The 23797-nt window shown below is 40.4% G+C and overlaps 1 protein-coding gene across 2 annotated transcripts in view; it reads left to right on the plus strand.

Moving 5' to 3' along the window:
* Positions 1–23797, plus strand: part of ACER3 (alkaline ceramidase 3) — a 51941-nt gene that overhangs the window by 21745 nt on the left and 6399 nt on the right. For both annotated transcript variants that reach the window (XM_068695924.1, XM_068695993.1), the window contains exons 3-10: positions 1990–2042; positions 5375–5427; positions 8248–8329; positions 9426–9461; positions 16562–16620; positions 19736–19837; positions 22139–22243; positions 23621–23666. In XM_068695924.1, coding sequence (XP_068552025.1) covers positions 1990–2042; positions 5375–5427; positions 8248–8329; positions 9426–9461; positions 16562–16620; positions 19736–19837; positions 22139–22243; positions 23621–23666 — 536 coding nt within the window. The remainder of the gene's footprint in view (positions 1–1989; positions 2043–5374; positions 5428–8247; positions 8330–9425; positions 9462–16561; positions 16621–19735; positions 19838–22138; positions 22244–23620; positions 23667–23797) is intronic.

The following is a 23797-nucleotide window of genomic DNA, read 5'->3' on the forward strand; positions in this document are numbered from 1 at the left end:
TTTGACCAGATTCATGAAGCTCTTTACAGTTCTGTGTTAAGCCAGCAGATAAGCCTAAGGTAGAAAGTCAGAAATTCAGCTCTTAGCTCATTCAACTTTAGCCTTTTTACGTTATTCTGCAGTAAGCAGGTATAAATGGGTAAGTGAAGAACCACATTTCATTCTTTAGGCATCATTTAAACCATCTCCTCGTAAAGATGCTGCTGTGCCCAGTTCCAGCAGGGTTGGAGGAGATGTTAATGCTCCATCAAGACTGCTGCGAGCAGAATTACAGCCATTTCCAGTAGAGGTTTTTATTTTAAGGATGGCCTTGTGATGATTCCCCTTAAACTTTTCTTTGTTTTAGCTAACTATTTTATGCATAGCTCTCCAGTGCATAGCAAACCTTCAGAAAGAAGAAGGACCTTGGTGTGATCAGGACACAGACACAGCAGTTTCTTGATCAACAATTTCTAGAGATTATTTGTAGTCCTGGGATCAATGACCTGAAACACTTAATATCTGCAGCGTTCTCGATTTTTACAAAGACTGGAGAGGAAAAACAAGCCAGAAATAACTGCTGCTAATCATGTAGCAGGAAGGGGAGGAGTGTGCTCAGCAACAGCTTGTTGAGATTTATATCCCCAATAGAATTAAAAAGTGACAACAGGAAACAAAAGAAATCTAACGAGATGTTTTGTTAATTTTAAATGAAACACAGTTTCTGTGAGTTGCAATGATTTTGTCCCTATTTGAGCATTATAGTTGTTAAAAATTGCAAGGGTTTATATCATGAAGATACTGACATCACAGTGACAGCCAGGGTAATGTAATGGGTGGTGCTGTTTTAATGATGATCTTAATGGGGTTTTTCTTCAGAGTGAATAATGGTCGTCATCTGTTGTGTTTACCTAGGAATAGAGCTAGGAGAATTTCTCATTAAAACCTTAATGAAGGTGAAAACAGACATTGCTTATTGTTTGGAAATATTTTCTATGTTACATGCTTTTTTAAATGAGTTGGTTGAGTGTGTATAATCACGATCGTAATCTAAAATCATCTAAAGAAACATCTCAGAGCACAGCAGTACTGCCCAGCCATCAAGGACTGAGTGGGAAATGCTTGGCTTTTGCTGAAATTAGTCTGAGGTAAAGCCTAATTTCTTGAAGGAAGACAAGACATCAAGTTAATGTACTTACTCATGCAAAAATAGAAACGAGCTAGTGCCTAATGAGAGTGTTTAATTGTTCACATTTCAAAGTAATGAAGGATACATTAAATACTCAACCAGCTTTGCTCTAAATAATGAAATCTAACTTCCAAGACACATTGTCTTCGTCTAACTGAAAAAAAACAACTCTCTATAGGCGAAGTATACATCTCATAAATTAATTTCAGGATAAATTCAGAGTTGAACATACTTTAGATAAAATGCATTGTATAGAAGGTTGACTTTCCGAGAAGAAAGCTTGGAAATGGTGATCTTATTTCACAAAATGAAACCATACTGCATGGCTTTTGTGGATGCAGAATTTCTGATTCTCTGAGCTCTAGTAACAATTCAGTTCTGCCTCTATCACTGACCAAAAGCTGCTTGTAAAATGTACATTTTAAAGCTGTACAAAAAGCAGAAATATCACAGACTTCCAGGACTAATGTGTATGAACGATGCTTTCCATTAGAGAAGGTCTGAGGCAAATAAATCTTAATGTACTAAAAAAAGGAGGTAGAATAAAAATACTCCATTCATTCTTAGTTCCCTCCACTCCTACTCTCAACTGAGATCATTCTAGTTTGTAGGAGACAGGGAAACCTTCCCCATCCCCCCAGAATCCAAGTATATCACTGGTGACAAGTATAAAGCAGGCAGCCGAGGAAAATTGGATTTGTTTCCCTGAAGTGGGATGCCAATGGTTAATTTTTTTTTGGTAAATTTTGTTTTTAGTTTAATTCACCTGACATTTTTCTACGTAGACTTGTGTTATAACCACGGTTTTGGTTTGTTTTCAGCCGTGGGATTGGGATCTTGGTGCTTCCACATGACCCTGAAGTATGAAATGCAGGTGAGTACTGCTAAATAGCTGTAAATCATGGTGTATCTCACTTTATAGTCATATTGCCATTTCTGGTCTAGATGAAACCTGTGTATCAGGAGTTAATTACCTCAACTACCATCTGTACAACTCCTGCTCTTAGCAGAAAACTCGCATGGTTTCATTTCATTAGATATTTTTCACCAATAGATGTAGAGAAATATGCACTTGTATGGATTCCTAAAATAAAGCTCTAATCTATTGCGTACTTCAGCAGACAACACTTTATCCTTTGGGAAATCACAGTTATCTTCTTAGTCACGCTGTTACTTCAAAATTCCTGCAGCTGTGGTTTGACAGCAAGCAGCACAGACTATTGTTAGGCTTTTTTTCATCTTTTTTTTTTCTCTTACATTTTGTGTTGATCTAGATCTGCCTGGAGCATAGATACTGAGGTCAGTATCTTCTGATTAGGAGTAGTTGAGTCTCCTTCTCTCTCCTGCTCTCAAGCAGAAGATACTCAGCAGTAAATCACAGGAACTTGTCCTGGAATCACATAGGAATTTGTTTCTGGTATTATCGGGTTTCCTAAAGGACACAAAGTATCTTGTCCTGTTTTCGGGCTCAGAAGATGAAGGAAATTCAGCTTTGTATCAACAAAAGGAAGAAGTGGGATTCAGTTCAAAATGAAGAAGCCTTCACAGACAAGCACATGCCAGGAATCTGTGTTCCTGCCATAGTCAGTGGAGTTCAGGGAACCGGGCAGCTGGGCTGAGGCATTCTCCAGGCAGTCATCGCTTGAATAATATCAGTTTTCCTAAATTTTCCTAAAGAGAGGTGTGTTCAGTGCCATTTGAGACCACAGGACTATTCTGCGTGGCCTCCAGCTGCCATCCCACAAAGCTGCAGGTCCCTTAGACCCCACGTCACATCCACCAGTCTTGAATGGTTGTACTGGAGACCCCAAGGCATCTCAGAGAGCATTGGGCACGTCCTCTTTATTGCACTGATGCAGGTGAGCAAAGCCACACAGAACCCTGGATCATTAAAATAATCCAGGCTTAAAACACTTTTTTTTTTTTTTTCCTATGTTTAGAGGCGTTTTTAATCCAGATGACTGGTGCTGCTCACCACACAGTTGCAGTATTGCTTCAGAACAACCAAAGCTCCTGAGATCTATGGTATTTTGAGGGCAAACAGAAGCAGAGGAGAGGGGAGCAGCAAGCTTTTGCATCATTTTTTTTCCCACTGGAGTAAAAGGCTTTGTGTGAGATAGAGAAAGCACACACATTATTTTGGCAGCCAGGCTAGATCTGTGGCCCGTAACACTGATTGCTGACTGATGAATCACCTCGGAGGAAATATTTCAACCAGTAAATAATCTTTTTTTCACTCACTTTGTCTCGTTATGATTCAAAGTCAGCATTGATAGCTGTTTGAAGAGAGTTTCTTGACATTTGTTTCAGTCTTAATACTGTAAGTGTTCAGCGTGCAGATAGCTTAATTAGGAGAAATGCGAAAGCTTCTGTTCTTGAAAGCAGTTGCTGGGAACATTTTTTCTGAATTTATCACCTTTTTTAATCAAGTTTTATTTTGATGGGAGTATTACTTGATTGTGGCTCGAGGGATCCAAAATGCTTATTTAACCAGCTAAATCAGCACACCGAATTTCCTCCTATACATGTCTCAGACATCCTGTTGACAGGGTTTCTGGAGGGATGAATTCCTTTTGCTACAGAAGCCATTGTATTCCACAAGCAAATTTTAGCTAGGATTTGTTAAGACTCTTTTTACTGTTAGTGTAAAGTCCCTGAGAAGCTGTCAGTATATGCAGTGTGTGTGCAGCTGTCTAAATTTGAAAATATTTACTATATTTCGTATTTTTTGCCTTCTCTTTCTGATTTGAGACTATAAATCACTCCCGCTCTTCAAGAGACGCGTTAATTAATCCTGCAGCTAATTCCTATCGGGCTCAGTAAGAAGATTGCTCAATTTCTAAATAATAATTATTAGTATAAAGCTGAATTCATCCCCTGCTTGTTTTTCCTCTCTAAGGCAGCACAGCACAGATGAACTAATCTGATGGCAAAGTGCCACTGAACACGCCTGACAGCCTCATCTGCCGTTTGTCTCCCCGATACTTTTTTGTGCTACCTATTGCAGCCCCTGACAATATAACACACAAATCCATGGATTTAAACCTCTTTTTTTTTTTTCCTTCAAGGTTAGATGTGTGCTGGGTCGCCTGTTGGAAACGGCTCACTGTGGGTCAGACAAGTGGGACCGCTAGCTCAGGAGAAGCAGCCAGGGTGTGGGTGAAGAATTAAGACCTGTCCTGCAGTGGCAGCTGGTCATTAGATCTGTTCAGCTGCATTGTGAAATATTTCCTGAAGTTTGGGACCAAATTCGAGAAAAGCTAATAGTTCAAGCTCGGAATAATTCGTCTCTCTGCTTCTGTAGCTCACTTTTTTTTTTCCTGAACGTGAATGCTCAAAACTAAATGGAGGTTTTTGCCTGTGCAGACCAGTGCTGCCAACTGGGACAGAATCAGGCTGGCTCTCTCTCTAAGAGGGTTTTCGTAAGCTGGTATTGCTCTTAATTTGTCTCATTATTCAGAAAAACATGACTGTGAACTCGTTAAGCACCCTTTACCAGTGCTGGGAAGGGAGTTGCTGTACAAATCAACATCAACAACTTCCAGCAGGATGGAGGAACAAGATCAAAATCTCTTTGCATCCGGTTCTTGATTGTCTTGGAAAAGAGGCAATCATGGGGGGGGGAGTAACAATTCAAAGTGTCTCGGCATCAACATTTGCTGGACGTATTAGAAATCACAGGCAGCGGGTCTTCACTCATCCCTATAAGAAATGTCCAAAATCAGGAAGTAAACGTTCAAGCACATTACAAGGTGCTTCCTAAAAGGGTTAAAGTTCTCTTTTATGTTATGGAAAAAAGATATTGTAAAGACTTTCTTTGTGTGAAGCTTGTATAGAAGCAGGAAAATGTGACTGGCTGCGTTGAGCAGGCTGTAAATGGTGTAGTCATATTCAAATTGACTTTTAAAAACTAATTATTATAAATGCTTAAAGAGGTATGAACAGTGAAAATGGCGTGATTGTTAGAAGGCATAGCTTTTATCAAATGTAATATTCAAAAAATTCATTGTAATAAGCTTGTTAAAGCAGCAAAATTTCAGTAGCTGAATGGGATTTGACGCTGCCATGTCCTGAAAGTACAATCAAGAAGGTGGATATCCAAGTGACTTAATCTCCTATTTTCTTAAGACTTCTCTCTTTAATTAACTTTCACAAGCATGTCAGTTAAAAGTAGTTTTCATGTTTTGATGTCTCTGCTTTTTGTAGCTGTTGGATGAGCTGCCAATGATATACAGTTGTTGTGTGTTTGTCTACTGCCTGTAAGTACTTGTTAAATGTTTTTTTTTCTGAATATTTTTGAAATACTAACTTGGGTTTTTATAGAATATGTGTAGCCCAATGTAGTGTATAGTGAGGCTGACACTGAAGCTTCTGTTCATTTCAATGAGATCTCAGTTTTGCCAGCAGCACAGCTTTGTGACTTGACCACTAGAGCACCAGGCTGGCTTTAGTCCTAGTTTTTGCTAATTTAGAGATGTTTTACCACTGTTTGTTTAGCAGTAAAACAAATAAACAAAAACAACAGAAAACCCTCTCATTAAAGAGCTGTGTTGTATACAACCAGAGCTTAGTGTTACTTGGTGGGTAAACAGCTGACATAATAAAATCACTTCAGTAATGCCTACAAAATTATCAATGTGGTAATTGATTGGTATTTTAGCTGTGGTTCTGTGATGTAGTCTGACTCCAAATGCGAATTTCAGATTTCTGGTTAAACCTGCTCTCCACTCATCTGAAAAATTAAAAGATTTTCTGAAGAGTTGAGTGCATGTGGAGAGTGTCTCAGAACATGCATCACTGCTTAATACCACGCCAGAATGTGTTCTACCATTTAATTTCAGGAACAATATAGTGTTTGGTGACTGTAAAGGTACAGTAAGTTATCTTTTTTTTGCCTGTTGCTGCAAGGCCTGGATTTAACGCAATTTGTTTTGTCACTTGGAAAGTCCAAATGATTAAAAAAAAAATACCCAAACCGTTCAAGACAGAAAATAATTGTCTTTTTGCTTTTGAACATATGATCAAATATTCAGCTGTTACAAACTGGAGCGTCTTTGGTGAAGATTACTGGTAGCTTGCAGTGGAGATAGGATGCTACAGGACTGAACCTCCATCTGTGGAAATTACCATCAGTTTGTGATTCATCTGTTAGGATGATTTGTGCAAGCTCAGGACTGGAATAATAATGCCTCTGTTAGTGGAAATATTTCCATCGTAGCTCCCCATCTCCTTGAAATAGCCTTTGCATTTTTTGTCTGATTTGAATGTGATCGGGGAAAGGATGAGAAGAGGCTTTAAAAAACGATTTGAAAAAATAATCATGCTCATTTTGTGTAGCAGTTACTCTATCATCTTCAAAAGCACTGCAGCCTGTTACTGTATTTCTAGCCCTAATAAGATTCTACGTGTGTTTGTTTGGTAGTAATTAAAATGCTCTGAAGAATGAGCTCATGTTTAGCTTGGGAGGCCTTTAATAATCATTATGGTTTTCTTGAAGGTAGGTGGTGGGGTGGTTCTGCCCAGGACATGCCCTCGTACATCATGCAGTCCTAGTGGTTCTCGAGCTCTGCAATTACTTAGGCCATCCATTTTGCAATGTGCTGTCCTGATGATTTTTTCCAGATATTCCTGCACATCTTTTTTTTCCTTTTATTCATCCCTGATGATGTCTGTTTCTTAGGAGCTAATAGTAAAGTAGTCAGATGTCACTCGTAGCTATACAGACATCTTCCTCCAGCCCTAATGATGTGGTGACTTTGGGAAGCACAGAGTCATACTGTTGCTTGTTTTCTTCACTTTTTTTTCTTTTCTGATGAAGTTATGGTCTAAAGAGCAGCTCTGTGGAGGAGGACCTGGAGTCGTGGTGGACAGCAAATTAACCATGAGGCATTAGTGTGCTCTTGTGGCCAAGAAGCCATCAGTAATAGTGTTGGTAGCAGGCCAAGGGAGGTGATCTTCCTTTTCTAGTCAGCACTGGTGAGACCCTACTATGAGGAAAAACTTTGTTTTTGTGCAGTGCTGGGTCCAGCACTGGGCTCCCCAGTACAAAACAGAGCTGGGCGTACTGGGGAGAGCCCAGCACAGAGCTACAAAGATATTATTTAATTAGGGGACTGGAGCATCCCTCATGTGAGGAGAGGCTGCAAGAGCTGGGCCTGTTCAGCCTGGAGAAGAGAAGGCTGAGAGGAGATCTCAGCGATGTGTATAAATACCTGAAGGGAGGGCGTCAAGAGGATGTGGTCAGGCTCTTTTGGCCAAGAGGCAACGAGAACGACCTAAAACACAAGAAGTTCCATCTGAAAGCGAGAAAAGACTTCACTGTGAGGGTGACAGAGCTCTGGGAGAGGTCTCCCACCTCACGAGTCTCCTCTGGACATAGTCACAACCCACCTGGGCTTGGCCTCAGTCACCTCCAGAGGCCCCTTCCAACCTCCACCGCCCTGTGATTTTGGGATGTGTCTGGTAATGCCAGCACAGTTAGACGTGAAGTGCAGCACAGAGATAATGAAGCTAATTTTAATTAATACTGGCAGCGATTAGCTGTTTTTACTTCCCACTTCTTCCAGTACCTGACCCAGTAAGTTCATGCGCAGTGGCTGTGGTAAAGCTGTAAGCAGCCTGCGTTGTACCAGATCTCCAGAGTTTGCTGTTTTGTAAGGCAGTCCCTTTCCCACACTGACTTTCCTCACAGATGTCATGTTTTTTGGCAGCTGTATTGCATTATTGCATTTTGAACTTGTTTCTAATTTGTCATCCATTATCACCCTTTAAGCACCTTTGAAAAATGCTTCTGCTTACCAGTTTCTTTCCACTGACTGGCTTAGTTTTTTTTTTTTTTTTTATATGCATAAGCTTATTGGGTTTTATTTTTGCAATAGACTTCTTGAAAAACATTTATTAGAAGTGTGGGGTTTTCATATTAAAATGACATCTTTATTGGAGCAGCTACAATTCCTTGAAGGGCCTAAGACTCATTTAGATCAATTTTCTCACAAATTCTGTGATAATACACCTTGAAAAACACAGCCTTTACATGCTAAGTGATGAATGTTATCACTCTCCTTTATGTTCTGTTCCAGGTATGAATGTTTCAAGTACAAGAACACAGTCAATTATCCACTGCTTTTCTTGTTAATAACATACAGCTTCGTAGTCAGCATAGTAAGTAACTTTTCTAATTTGGCATTTTCACCCATATGTTGACAGTTTCTTGCCGGTGATGGAACATTGCACAGGCAGTCCTGAGTCTACACAGTTCCAGTCAAGGAGAAATCGTTTTTTTGGGGTGGGAAAACAATGTGCTGGCCTGAGAAACCTGAAATTTTTCAATCTAAAGCACTATACAGGATAAATGAAGAAGAAAGAAACACAGTAATGCAGTTGCTATGAGTGTGAAGAAAAGAGTGTCCTCCGGCTGTGACATGTTATGAGACCCTGGACAAGCTGTCTTTTCCCTCTGGGCCTCACCTTAACTTGTCGACAGAAATGAAAATAATCCTGTTCAACAGGCTGCAAAAAGGGAACTGTGATGCAGTCCCATATATTGACTGTTTTTTCAAACACCAGGCAGAATAAGAAAGGAACCTATCAGTTTAAAAAATTAGAAGAGTTTAAACTGTGTCATGGCTAACTCGGTTCCCTTTCTCAAGGCAGCATGCTGCCTGTGTGAACAAAATTAGTTTTGTACTGACCATCAGCCACAGTTGGAACATCTTTCATTATTTAATATCAATAAACGTTTCTTAAGTAGCATTAGAGGTCTTCTGCCTTTAGGAGGCACAGGAAAGATGAGACTTAAAGTTTATTTTTTATACCTATGGCATGTTATGCCTAACATGCATGTTATGCATCTTAACTACTAGCTGTTGGTGAAATGAATTGAAATGTTATCATCAAAAACATTAATAATAGCAAATCTAAGCAGGGTACACTTTATTCTTGCAATGCGTATCAAGAATGCGTCTGGTAATTTCTGCATTGTGATTGTTCATGTTGTGTTGCAACTCTATTAAATGAGGAGCTTTTAGCTGTTGGTATTGCTATTTGTGCTTCTGAATTTTAAATAATTCCACAGTTAAAATCTGTTGAAGAACCCTCAGGTTTTGCCGAAGGAAACTTCAACTGTTTAATCAACTTTAACATTATATGGATAGGCACTTATGTCTTTATTCTAACAGAACAAGCCTTAGCAATATGTAAATTAATGATGTTATGATTGTTCTCCATTGCAAATTATTTCTCTTTCTAATCTTTGCAGGTTTATTTAAATTTGAAAGAGCCTGTATTCCACCAGGTGAGTGTTGCTCTGGAGAAGTTTTGTTTAAACTGTGCTGGTTTAGCAGGGTGCTTTATAGGATGCTGTAGCTGGAAGGAAGAAGAGAAGGCAAACCCCATTTGTCTTTTGCTTTTTCTTTAAGCAGTACTGCTCTCTGTCACATCGCCATCCTGTTACTTGGTGACCTGAAAAACTGGAATGGTTTCTGTGGTGTTTTAGTATTTGACCTAATAGTCTAGGTGTTTTTCATCAGTGACAAGTGTAACGAGAGGGAGGCCTTAATGAGCCCTTGTGTGTTTTATTACATTAGTGGCTGCTGTGAAGCTATGACCTGACATCATAACATGGCTTGGGCAACTTAACCCCATGTTCTTCTCTCCCTTTTTATACATAAAACATTTTTTTTAACTACTTAATTTTACTTTTTATAAATCCAAGCTGAATTTAAATGGAGAATGACTTACAGGGTTATGTGGCAGGCTTGTTGTTATGGCCATAGAGGATTAATGACACATTTGGTACAGTTTTTTTTTTTTTGCAGCAAGGCTGTCCAACAGTATTAATGTGCATCCGCTGCCAGTGGGAATAGGATTTGTACCACTTGCCTGCTCACAGGAGGTTAGAAGTCATGCTTGCTTATCTATGCCACGAGTAGCTTTCCCTCTTTTACGACTTTTTGATTAGGGATAACAGCTGAAAAATTGCCAAGCAAAAGCTCAGCTCTTTGCAGGACAGAGCTTTAAAGCCTCATTTTCTGCAATTGGTAGTGCCATCGCCTGTCAAAACGTGCCTGCTGCATCAGCGGTCATAAAAATGATGCATGTTTCCTGGTGTTGGATTAGTAAGCCAATGATGAATAAAATAAATTCACAACTGCTCCAAACAATCTCTTCTAGAAACAGGAGTTGAGACTCTACCTCTAGATAAAAAGAGAAACTTGCAGGGTTTTTTGATCATATTTATTAAATTCCACCCACCCACCCCCTGCTTATATTTTTGGCAGGAAGATGTTAGCCAAGGTGAAAAAGGCATTTTCTGATGCTTTTCGTGAGCTAGTTGTAACTGGTTTTGATTGAAGTGATTTAAAATATTTTGGGTAATAATGGCAGAATTTTCTACTTGTATTGGACTGTATTTCTTTAATTCATCTACTCAACCTGTATTTATTGCAAAAGTAGATCACAGCTTCCCTGTTTGAGGCATTCATATAGGTATTGTTTGATGTGCCAGATATTAAGAAGCTAAATATTATGACTTCTCTGGAAAGAGGGAAATAGGGAAACTTTAACCCATTGCCACAGACCATTAATATTTTGCATCTGGTTTCTCTTAGGTTCCGAATATGAATTCCCTGTTGTAATTTATACGTAAGGAGTCAATGTAGGACAGATTGAGGCCCATAAAAGTGCTGGACGTATTACAACAACTCTTTCTAAATTGATTTTTATGGAGAACATACAATTATGGCCAAATACCAAATGTCCAAGTACTGCGCTCACTTTTTCCTACCCTTTGCCAAATGTGTTGTAAATCCGGAGGAAACATTTCTCTGCACAGCTAAGCAAGGTTATTTCTCTTAATATTTGTCCTCTTTATAATTTCAGTAAGTGTTTTCCAACCAAGTGGATTGCACAGACTTGAAGTAAGGTTAAATATGTTCATGAAATCACAGTTTCAACTTGTAGTCCCTGGCTGTATTGGAAAGCAGCATTAGGGCATAAAGCAGCATTTGATTCCTCTAGGTGTTTGTGATCATCCTCATTGTCAGCCTTGCAAAAAGGGGAATAATTACCTGGACAGTTTTATATTCTCCATTGTTACAGCGTGTTTTTTCCCCAAAAGGTGAGCAACAAAAATGGAAAAAGATCCTATTACATTTCGTAGCCAGGATCCAAGCCTTACTTCTCAGTGGATTGCTTTCCACTTTCCTTCCCATCTTGGGCTCAGAAATTGCATATCGCCAGCAAGGCATGAAGGGGATTTCAGTTTATTATTCATGGTGCAGTGGCAACAGAGACCAGCTTCTTTTTCTCCATGCAGACATTCCAGGTCTGTAAGGTGAAGCACCGAGACCCTTAGGAGGAAGGGTCTTACCTAATTTCCATAGTGCTAAACAGACATAGGACCCAGTCATTCTCAAGCCAGCACGATTGTCAGGGAAAACAGCTGTGACCTCTCCCTTTTTTTCTCTCTAGTACACAAATCTACTCTCTGATGAGAATTTTACTGGGGAACTGAACAGGTTAAAGCTTTCCAGAATTAGTCTTAAATCAGATTAGTTTCTCATCCCTGTTTACCACGTGTATATTTGCGCTTATAGGAGGAAAGGGGTTGGGGAAGATTGGCTGCTGTCCTGCAAGTAGAAGAAACAACCTGGAGAGTTAAATTTTTAGAGTCCTGTCTTACAGGTGGCCTTCCTTCTAATATGACATGGCCTAGACAGCTGTCGTCTGCAAAGTGTGGTTTTCCATCCGGATTTATTTACCTGCTACATACCATATGCTGGCTATATGGTCAAAAACCTCATTTAGCTGATGGGCCAAGTTATAGAAATAATGAAATCCATCTAAAAATCTTTTTCATTTGGGTAGTCATCTGCTGCAAGAGTTTGAAGGAAGATTTAAACAGTGATAATTAGAAGGTAATTAGAAAAATAGACAAAATGTTCAGGTTAACCTGATAGCTTTTTCTGCTGGCTGCTTTCTCTACATTAAGAAATGCAGTTTAAAAAAAACATCTTTTGTATAGACGTGACAGAAGTGTTGATATGTTCTCCCATGAGAAACTAAGCAAGCTGGAGAAGTAGAGTGGGATGGAATTGCAAATCAGGTAAGGGAGTGACTAAGGGAACATGACTGAGGGAGATGATGAAAGGCAGTCCCAGTCTGGACTTCCTCAGGATTAGCAGTAGAAGTGTTTTTATTTAACGACCTGTAGCAGGAAAGACTCGCCTCCTGATGAAAGTTGTGAAGATACAAAGTCCAGAGGAGGATGAAGAGAGAAGTGAGAGACCTGGAGGACTAACGGGACAAACAGGGGAGGAATGACAAACAGGAGGAATGCATTTGCTGATCACAGCATAATAACGTGGCCAGTGAATTCTCTGCAACAATGATAGAAGTAAAAAAAAAAAAATAACAAAAAAAAAAAAACAGATTTACCAGTTAAGGTGACTTTAGGTAAGAGGGAGAGAGCGAGTGTTGGAGGAAAAGGTATTTCATTTGCCTAAATGAGTGAAATTGTCCTTAGTGGTGTTTTAAACGTACAAATTAAAAGAAGGCAGTGGGAGGACTTGGGGTAGAACAAAACCTGTATTTTGAAGTGCACTTGGGAGCCTGAAGCTGCATGAGAAATATGTTGTGGCAGAGCACAGCTTGTTCAAACGTACAGGACTCCCTGAAACTTGCAGGACTCCCTGTTCTGGGGAATATCTGTGGGCAACACTCAGTGTCCTGCAGCTTTCCAGAGTCCCTCCTGTTTTGGCTTAACCCATTGTGCCTTTTAGGGGAACTTGGTTCTTTCTTTCTGCATTCCCAAGGTGTCAAAGTCTGTTAAAAACTGTTTTTTTCAGGACATGTCTTCATCCCAGAGCTTTTTATACTTAGACAGTGCCCTGCTGAAAACCAGGTGGAAAATTTGAGTGAAATTTTGGTTACACAGCCTTGCTTCCAGAAAGCCAGTACTGCTTTCACTCTGGCTCTTACCTCTACCTGCACGATAGCTTAGGGAATGTGGAAAGACGTTCAGGCTCTGCAAAGGACCGGTGCTACGAGTCATTGAAGGGGAACAAAAAAAAAAAATTTCCAGCTGCAGACTGTGTCCCAGAAGCTCTGGAAAGCTGCTGAGCACCGTGCAGCTGCAGGGACTTGGATGTCACTTGGCCATCACGTGCATGCATCCAAACAAGACCAAGGCAGGTGAATCTGGATGAGCTCAGGCGTGAGCTGTCAGGGCAGCGTGTAGTGCTGAACAGCCGTAACACTGTGCAGAGTCGTGTTATTCTGAGGCTATCCCTGCCTTTTTACCTCTGCTCAGACATCTTTCCTAGGAAAGGACGTGTAGAAGTCTGTTTTCTTGGTTGTAGAATTCAAATACAGCTTTTATCTTCAAGTATTTAGGCTATTTCTTGGTAGATGGTTTGTATATTGATAGAGAAGTAGTGACCGTCAGGAAGCTAAAATCTGTGTGGTTCCCAAAGTGTGCACTCATATTTGAGGCTAATGAATTGGCTTTATTAACAAAGAATGGGCAGAATCAGAAGAAATGGAAGGGGAAATAACAGGCTCTTGATGCTTGGGTTTTCATGTGTCACTGAAGCAATTTATTAGTTAAGAACAACAACAAAGGGGACTAAAGGAATTGAGAAACTTGAGCAGACCTCAATAAGGGGACGTTTTGTGTTTTATTTGGTATTTTACCTTTCTTTGGGTGGACAGATGATGCCTGATGCATTTTTGGTGTGGCTAAACTAGTAAACCCGATGGCTGGTAAAGGAATACAAATAAAACACTGCTCCCCAAAGCATAAACGAGGTTACGTAGCTCCTTTACAGGCATCTGATGAGGAGCAGCTGTAGGGAGACGTGTCACAGCATCACCTCCTCGATGTCTGCCTCCGGTGTGTGGAGCAGAGCAGAACGGTTTGTTGTTCCAGCCTTTCACAGGCTTTTAAACACGGATGTGTTTTCCTGCTAACAACCTATTTGCGTGGGGGAGCGGAAACAACAAGAAATGGAAGTGTCAACTCTGGGCAAGTTTTTCTTCAGTCACTGCAAGGTTCCCTTTTTTTTTTCTTTCCCCTCCACTCCTTCCATTAACACTTCAGCCTGACCTCTTTTACAAGCCATTAAGCAACTCGCTAGGAGATACCGAGCCAGTGGCTCTGCAAAAAAAAAAAAAAGCTTTTCCTAGCTTTTGCTTTTCCCTGCTTTTAGCAGCTGCAAAAAAAAATCACATTTTTAGCCAGTGTTTTACCTGGGCTTTGGGCTGCGTTTCTCTAGACATAATCTGGCGCTGTTTAGCTCCTCGTACAAAGAAGCTGAGAGCAAATGAGTGAAATGATAAAAGCTTGAGCGTGGTCATGCTCTAAACCAGTATGATAGCAGTCTCTCACTTTGTGAGTAGGTTTTTTCCGTGTCTGTGCTGCAGAGGAACGTTATAGCAATGGAAAATGCAGGTGAGAAGAGAACAGGGAGGAAATGAGGTTGAACTGAGGAGCCTTTCTATGAGATTCTTCCTTCTTTCCTTCCCTCTTTTAGAATAAATTACTGGATTTGATTAGGAAATCACACCAGGCTCTTTTAAATGAGACTGTTAGAGTAAAATGGCATTCAACTTATAATTTTAAATCTGTATTTGTCATATGGAGGTGTCTTTTTAGGGAAAACTCCCCCAATGCTGAGGAATTGGTGAAACACCGAGCCCACAGGCAGCCCAAGCACTGCGTCCTCTTTCCAGCTTCACTTGGGACTGCTCAGCACTCGATCCTCTGTCCACGTTGAGCAGGATTTTTTTCTCATTTCTGTGCCGTACCCCAGGCAAGGGAACTGGAATTAGTTGACAGTTTTTGTGTAAAGTACAAGCCAGGACTAATTAGCCTTTCAAATAATTTTTGCTTTGTTTAGCTCTCGAACACAACCCAGAGTAGCAGCGGTTTGGTTACTGAAGTTATTTGCTCTCTCGCTGAATGCAAATAAAGAGCTGCTGTGCTGAGCGACTTTACATAGTCAATACTGGAGCTTACTTTTACCTGTTGCCAAACAGAAAGGCTCCCTTATCTGTCAGGTTCCTTATATACGCGCTGATAACGTGGTGTGCGCTGCTAACCTCATCCTTTAGAGCTAAAAACAAATTCGGAAATTTGCCTTTACGGACTTGCTGGAAGGTAGGTTTTATTTCACAGGAACCTGTTTTGTGTCAAATGACTTGCATGCATGTGCTTGCAGGGCAATAATGCCCTGGTTACAGCAGAGCAGGAGGTGTTCCTTGCCTTGAAGACAATATCATCTAATAGAAAGGGATTAGGAAGTTGATACAACGTGGTGAGGACCCTGGCTTGCAAACCAGCACTCCGCGAGGTTCAGCGTCTTTTGACAATACACAGCAGAGGTTCCTCATTCTTCTGGGTCATGTAAAAACAAGGCAGAGTTAGGTGGAAGCTCACTAAAAGCAAAACTGAGATCAGGAAGGTCAGGGAACGAGCAAAGCGAAAAACAGCGAGGGCCTCGTGGGTCACTGGAGAGGGGCAAAAGAGCAGGGCAAGGCTGCTCGGAACAAGCTGCTTTTTGGCAGGAAGAAGGCTTTGAGAATTAAAAGGATGGGCAGTGAAGCGATGGTGTTGGTGTCAGATAATCCTCATCCCTTCATCAGTCAGGCACGATGCTCATCTTTAGTCTGTGCGTCTTGGAGATGGTGTTGGGTGCATCCAAAGCTTGCAAGAAAACAAATGGAGAGTGATTTAAAGACCGCGAGGCAGAAAATAAATAATTACCTCGACCTTTTCTATAAGCCAGGCTGTTGCATTCGGCTTCATGGAGCCTACAGTGAGCCAGCTTTTGCTCGTGGAGCTTTTCGGAGCACGCAGCCTCCTCGCTGTGTGCTTAGATTGAATCCCAGCAATGCGGAGTAGTCGATTTAAATGCTTCCTGCAAAGGCTCTTCCATGCTGGTGCTCGGTGTGGGCAGAATGCAGTATTTGCTTTCAGGAAAAAAAAAATACACTTCCTTCACTTAATATTTGATTAATAACTTTTAAAAGTGTTTTCAGCTGGTGTTTATGCGTCCCAGGGTTGAAATGTACGGATAGAGAAGAAATAATAGGATTTACGTAGCAGTTTGATTCGCAGGATGTTTACCGAGTGCCATCTAGCGTTTGCTTTCTGATTCAAAGAAATGTAGCTGTGGTTTTACACTGACTTTTCTTGTGATCGCATAAACAGCATGGTTATAATTGTATTTTTATTTGAAACTTCTGTGAAAGCCCTGGAGAGGAATGTAGCAGGGGTGTTATTTTTTTGAGGCTAAGAAATAAAAACCAGTCTGCAAAAAATGTTATTCCTGTAGCGTTTGATAAAGTCTCTTGACTACCACTGCTGAATTTTGTCTCTGTTTTTTTTTGCAGATCATGTATGGAACACTAGTTTCCATTATAGTTCTACGGTCTGTTTATATAGTATTATGGTAAGTATCATTCTGTATTCTTATTAACCCATTATAAGATATAACTTAACATTTGTGTCTTTTTTGTGGGTTTAACAAGAGAAATGAGCAGTGGTGAGATTTCTTTAACTGGGTACATGATGCTAGCTCATGTGCACGGCTTTGATAAAAGAAACTGCCTCACCTCCCCAAATTTTCTTGAAGCCAGAGGGTTATCATTAAGCAAAGTTGCTATCTCTGCACTTGTGGTCAGCCTGGGACTTCAAGGGGGGATAGAGGTTTTGTCCTCCAGAGCTGGATAAAATGTGAGACCTCTTGCAAGTGTCCAAACTCAACTTTTGATTCTTGGAGGCAGGTAAGAGCTGGGCTCTGCAGAGCTGAGCCATTAGTTTGTGTTTTCCTTTCCTCGTTCCATCTCGAGTATCTAAAATTCAAATGTAAAAGATAAAAAACAAAAACAAAAAAATGATAGTTTTCGCTACAGTTTTGAATAAGTAAAATTAGGTGTATATATAATGGAAATTGTAGTCACAGATACACCATACAAAAGGAATTGAATGTTGGGACACATTGAGAGGCTTCAGAGCACAGAGTTGGTGTATAAAACTGAAGAAAAAGGAGTTGAATCAGTACTGGGATAAATATATTCCTTTAGCTCTCAGGGGCTCAGTCAGGTCTTGTCTCTCCCCTGTGAACAGTTGGCTTTTTTATGGGTTTGGGGCTTGCCTTTGGAAGTCGCTGATTTCTTTCTACTGTGTCTTCAGGCTAAATCTGCCTTTTGTTAACCTTTGAGTTATACACGGGACTGTTCAGGAACACAAGGAGGAATGCAACAAAAGGTGTGAACTTAAAGTGGATTCATTGAATCACCTTTCAATCGCAATTTCAGTTAATTTAGTTTGACTTTCCCCCAAGAAATCGCCACAAACCAAGCATAAATGTTCACAGGCTGCTATTGAGCAAGAAAATCTTAAAGCTGATTGCATTTGCTTGCAGCTGTAGAAACCATAACCCGTTTAAAGAAACTTTTCAAACCCATAAACACGGAAATTTTAATCCTAACCTAGAGATCTTAAGGGGTATTGCCTTAAATTACTTCCAACGGGAGCGAAGTTGAATCAAGTTTAAGGAGTTCTAATTTTGTTCTTGTAGCTTTGGCCATTTAGATTGAATTTCTTTATTTTAGTGTAGACAAGCCCTTGGGCCTGCTCTCTCTCCAGCTCTGCAAATTCCACTTTTTTGCATTATTTCTGCAAAATTCTGTTGTTTCCTGTCACTATCAATAACACCACCATCCTCCCAAGGTATCATCTCTTGTTTTCTTCCAGTAAAGTCTGAAGTTCTACCTACTTTTTTCCCTTCAATTTTAGAGGTTTGAGAGGATGTATTTTGTTAATTAGCTAGATCACTTCATTGAAACATCACTCTCCATAAGCTGTACTGCTGCAAATTGTGGTTAGAAGGTTGGGATGGGGAAAGATGTCCCGGTAGGGAAGCTGTGCTGACCTGCTGGTGCCCTTTCTCTTCTTCAAGCCAGCCCTGAGTATACTTTTGGATTTACTTCTGCATTGCTGAAATGCATTTCTCTCTTCCTGTTCGTAGCTCTAGCACTTGTCCAAGCCTGCTTTAACTCATACATAACTTCTGCTTTTCTGTTTTATTTCCTTAATATGCATTAACTTTCTACCACTCGTCTTTCTTAGTACAGGCTTGGAAGTCACCCTGAGCTCAGCATTAATATCTCAAAGGGCAGAATGTAATTCCTATCAGGCTCTTCCCTCCTCTCATCCTCGCCACTTGTTGTCATTCCTGCCTTTTTCCCCCAGCTTTTTTGTCTCTTTCTTGGATCCTCTTCCTTCCCAAGATTATGACTTGGCAAATGTTGCTCTTTGTTCACAAAGCGAGTTCCCTGTTAATGAATGATGCCAGCCTCTCTCATATTCCCTCACAGAACCCCCTCATTAATTCCCCGAACAATTCTAGCTATAATTACCTAATTACCAGCGTGTATAACATACCATTTAGTGCTCTTTCATGTCCTGGGCTTCCTTGTGTCTCTAGAGCACTGAGTTGGGAGTATCACAGTGTGCTCTCTGCCATGCACCATGCAGAGCTTCGTGCATCTATTAGACTAAATAAATTATGATTTAGCTGCTTTATATTGGCTTGTTGTTAACATGTGTAACTCGTATCTGGCTAGTTCCATTTGGACATTGCAGTCGCCAGTGCTCACAGCTCTGAAATAAATCCTTGCACAGCACGGTGGAGGAAAAGCAGCTCAGGAATGCATTTTAACCAAAATATCTACGCTGTGCGTTTATAAGGGTTAAAAATCACGTGAAGGGTGTTTCATGGCAGCTTCTTGGGGTTGGAATTGGGCTTTCTTTTGGATTTGCTAGTGGGAAAAGGAGCGAATGCCTGCAGCTTCGTGTAGGAAGTTGACAGTTCCATGGTCCAGCCTGAATGCAGGTAGTGAGGGTGAGCTTATTAATGATGCTCTTTCTTGTAGCTGAGTCTTCAGGATGGTTTTTAGATCCTAAATAGGACTAATTTTTCTTAAAAATGCAATTATCATTTTTCCATTGCCAAGGACAGCTAATGATAAAATACAATATGAAATTATTGTTTTCTAAAAGTGTTTATTTAGTTAGTTGTTGATCATGGTGGTCTTCACTCACAAAAGACTACAGCCATTCTGAAAGACCTTATTTGAGCCATTCTGAAAAACCTTATTTGAATGAGTCCCCTCCTATAGATATATCCTGCATCGGAAACGAGCCTCTTCTCTTGGGAGAGTCCTAATTTGTAATGTGGTTAATTTTTAACTGGAAGATTGTACGTGGGACTGACAAATACCTTTTAGACAACTTCAGCTTTCCCACTTAGAACAACTAGTAATGGAGAAGTAAAGCCTCTGAAAGACCAGTCCTAGAGAGTGCTAATTCAGGAGAAGCAGAGGAGGTAAAATACAATAGTTAAATAGATAAAATAAGAATTTAATATTTTTTTTTTCTTTTGGGAAAGGTATCTTCCTAAATGAATAAGTTTACTTGTATGTAATAATATTTATGTACGTTACAAGCTGCCTTTTAAAGCATCTTGAACTTAATACTACATTTTTTTCCTCTCTCTCTAGGGTATACCCATGGCTTAGAGGTCTAGGCTATACATCTTTAACTGTATTTTTAATGGGATTTTTTCTCTGGAATGTGGACAACATTTTCTGTGATAAATTGAGGTGAGCACTTTCGCTTTGTCTTAATAATCTTTTAGCAGAAAGCTTTGTTTTTTTCTGTGGTGCATGTTCAAGTCTCCATCTGATGGTACATATGATACAATGCCTACAAAACATTCACAAGTGTTTTTATGCAGTTTGCTCGTGACTAAATTCAACACTGAACAGTTCTTTTAAAGGTTTTCTTTTCCATGAATAGATTCCTTTTATTTTTTTATACTTGATATTTCTCTTCACTTTCCCTCAATTTAAATTGAAGTTAATGTCACTGAAGTAATTTTGAGGATCTGTGGCATTCAAAAGTCTGCTCTTCACACTTGATTTCATCTGAATGAGATTTCAATTCTGCTTTTTTTTTTTTTTTTTGGTTTCTGTTTCCCGGGAAAATATCAAGAGCAGCAGTTCTGCAAGCTACAGAAATACCTGCTGCAATCTATCTGTCACCAGTCAACAGCAGCTGTTGGAGTGTGTGAGAAAGAGCAGTAACTCTGTGAGCCAGTGCATTGTGCTTGGCTGTCATCATTAAGCCTGAAGTCTTAGCACTTAGAGGAGGCTGGGAAAGACTTCATTTCTGTTTAGTCTATTGCCAAATGTTGCCTTTTTTATTTAAAAAAAAAAAAAAAAAAAACTATTCCAGATAAACCCACCATGCTGTAAGGCTACGTATTCTGTCTGTGCAGGAAAGAACACCAGCCCAACACATTCTCTGAATGTGTTCCCTGGAGCTGAGCAGCTTCATAGCAGCCCCTCTCCTTTTCTTAGTGCTTGTGCTCCACCACGTGCTGGTGGAGATGGAGAGCTTGATGCCAGCGTCCAGAAAATCCCATCCTGACTCTCTGACACAGTTACACGCTTGAATCTGTGGTGCACAGAGCTCCTAGTAGGCTGCTTTGTCAGGCTCAGCTTGTAGTGTGCTGCTGTAAAGAAATCCAGTGTGTTCCTTCTGTCCTGTTTGGCTCTGTAGACCCGTTTTAAATCAATTTAAATCAGCTGCATCACATTGCTGGTGAGATCACAACCCCCCGGCTCTCTGAGCCTGCTGAGCTGCTGCTGGAGCTCCGTGGGGCTTTGGAACTTCCTCCTAGGCTCAAAGGCTGCAGCAGCTGCTTAAGCACTTTTTTCCGTCCTCGTTTTGCAAAGGGAAAAAAATGTTAGCATGGTTGCTGCTACACTTGTTTGGTTATGGTGCTGGAAAAAAAAAAAAAAAGCTTATTGAATAGCTTTAACAATCAGATGAGAGCCTAACAATCAGAGCCTTTGAGTTGTGCAGGTGGTATTATAACTCTAACCTTTGGGAAAAAAAAAATACATTTTAGTTTCTTGTAATTTTTTATTCAATAAAGATTTAACGTGTGAATCATCCACCCACCTGCTCTTTTGGGTTTTAATGTTGAAAATTGTGGTTTGATTCACTTTTTGTTTTTTCCTTATTTCATTTAGTCTGGAGCTGATTTAAAAAATAAATAAATCAGGAGCTTCTGAATTTGAGCTTTGAGATTTCTCGCCATCTCTGTCTCTGAGGCTGTGCTGGGGTGATGGTTTGGGCGTTCCTCACTGAATTGAAGCTGTGTTCACGTTTGTGGCTGAGTGGCTCTGGAAACCTAAGCAGTAGCTCAGGGATTAGCATTTAGTCAGGGGCACTAGACGCCGTAACATCATGCAGTATTTAAGTATTACAAATGCTGCAGGTTTTTTCTTCTTTCACACCTGCAGTCGTTACTATTTTCCCTTTTTGTTTTGACTGAATATGAAATAAAAGTCAAAAAAAGAAGCCAGGCAGGTGTAAATGTTGCTTCACCAGCAACCGAACAGGCGTTACCTGCAGAAGCCCAGTGAGCAGGAGAAAGAAAGAGCAACTTAGTTCTTTCCCTTTCTTTCTCTGTCTCCGTTTAGCCTCTTCCCAAGTAGCTCATGCCTCAGAACTGTTCAAAATACAGAGCATGTTGGCAGAGTGTTTCAGATCCTCCACTTTCATTGCTTCCTCACTAAACACCCGTTCTGTCCCTGTTTTATAATAAACCACAGATGGCCAAGCTAAGCCCCTGTGGAGCTGGAGAATAGAGGGAGTGGTTGCCAAAGGCGAAGCAGGGATGTCACATTCTTCTCTCTGACCTTATCCTCAGCGTTTCTTCCTTATGGACAGTAGTTGATAGGGTTTGGGGGTGGGAAGATGATAGAACTCATTTGAGGCTGTGGGATGCCATAAATAAGTTCTCCAACACTTCAGTCTGGAGGTAACTGATTGATCAGACCTGAGATTGCTTAGTTTGGAAAAACCAATTGCCTGGCATTTCTTTCTTCCAGGGCATTACGAGAGAAGATGCCTCCTGTCGTGGGAGCCGTGACACAGTTTCATGCATGGTGGCATATTCTCACAGGCCTGGGCTCTTACCTTCACATCCTGCTAAGGTAGGAAATGTTTTCTGAACTGGTTGATCATATTTTAGGAGGTTTCCAAGGTTCATATTTATTTCAACATGTATCGATCAGAAGAGCAGGCAAATGATTCCTTACTTAACCGGTGTGAGTTTTCCTTTCCTTTTTGTAACTGATCTGTAAACTCTGCAGAAGTAATGTATGTTCTTCAAAATATAATCATCAGTCTTTAAATAGCCGTGATTCTTCAGGAAAATGCAATTGACAAATGGGAACTCTAGCAGTTAAACTGCGAAAGGATTTGACAGTATATTTCAGAAATAAAAGCTATTAATATCTTTCTGTTCTTCTGCAGCAATCCTCAAGTGTTTAAATAAGGTTTAATTTTAGAAATGTAACTCGTCTTTCTGATAAGCACTGTCACTCCCGAAAACAAGCAGGCATCATGCTGTAGTGCAGAAGGGGTGACAGCTGGAGTGGTTGGAGCAGAGCTCTTCCCAGAAGTGCAGGATGTTAGCTGTAGAAGAAATCTTCAAATGTTTAAGAGCCTAAATTAGCAAGTCTGCAGCCAGCAGATTTTTGTCTTTTTTTTTTTTTTTTGCTCTATACCACCATCTACTGGAAGCAAGAATGAGAGCAGAATGTAAGCTGGAATCTGAAGGATGTGTGTAGTATGTTCAATATCTAAATAATTTTTTACCACTTAACTGTAAGAGAATCTCTAGCAGGTACATTCTACATAGTTGAGAAAATGTGATCACATAGTTTGAACACCATAGTCAAAGTTTTCCTAGTGTGCTGCACAGAGAAAACAATTTGTTTTCTCTTTCCTTGGGGAATGCACAGATGCCTGATGTCTGTGCCAACCCAAGGAACCGTGTGCTTTCTCTGCAATCGTTTCCCTGGTGTTTTCTCAGCCACACTGTGGCATTGCTTCTGTACCTGGGGAAATGTCCATGTAAAAAGCGAGGTCATGCTCAGGTCTGCTGAGAAAAAGAGGATAGGTCAGAACAAAAATGAGATACAGAACCCAGCCATGCTTTTTTATTATTATTTTTGATATCTGCTATATTTTGTGATGCACTGATGAAATTACACCCTTCCAAACTGACAAGCTCTAACCCCTATTCAGTCTTTTCTTTAGCAGAGAGAATTCACTTCTCTGGTTTCTCTCCGACTAGACACATACATGGTAGTGCAGATCTGTTTCTAATAGAAATGTAGCACAGTGGGATTCACCGTAGGCTAATACCCCCTATTTTGCATAAACTTAGGCAGAATGGGTAGTTCTGCAGTCCCAGAGGCAATTACTTTCTAGCTGGAAAATAAAACCGGGATCGGGACATAATTATTGTGTTGTATGCTGTTTTATGCATCAAATTTCAAGCACGCTCTCATTCTTTCCCTCAGTTTATACACAAGGACACTTTTCCTGAAACACAGGCCAAAGGTGAAGGTAAGCAACCAGTGTTTTGTGTCTGTTCATGAGCTGCAGCATTCAGGTGTCTTGGGCCTGAACATGCACTGAGGCTTGCTTTTTGTGCCTCTTTAGGGTATTGTCTTCAATTTCTAGTTGCATTCCGAGAA

This window comes from Anas acuta, chromosome 1, assembly GCF_963932015.1.
Source record: "Anas acuta chromosome 1, bAnaAcu1.1, whole genome shotgun sequence".
Lineage (NCBI taxonomy): Eukaryota > Metazoa > Chordata > Aves > Anseriformes > Anatidae > Anas > Anas acuta.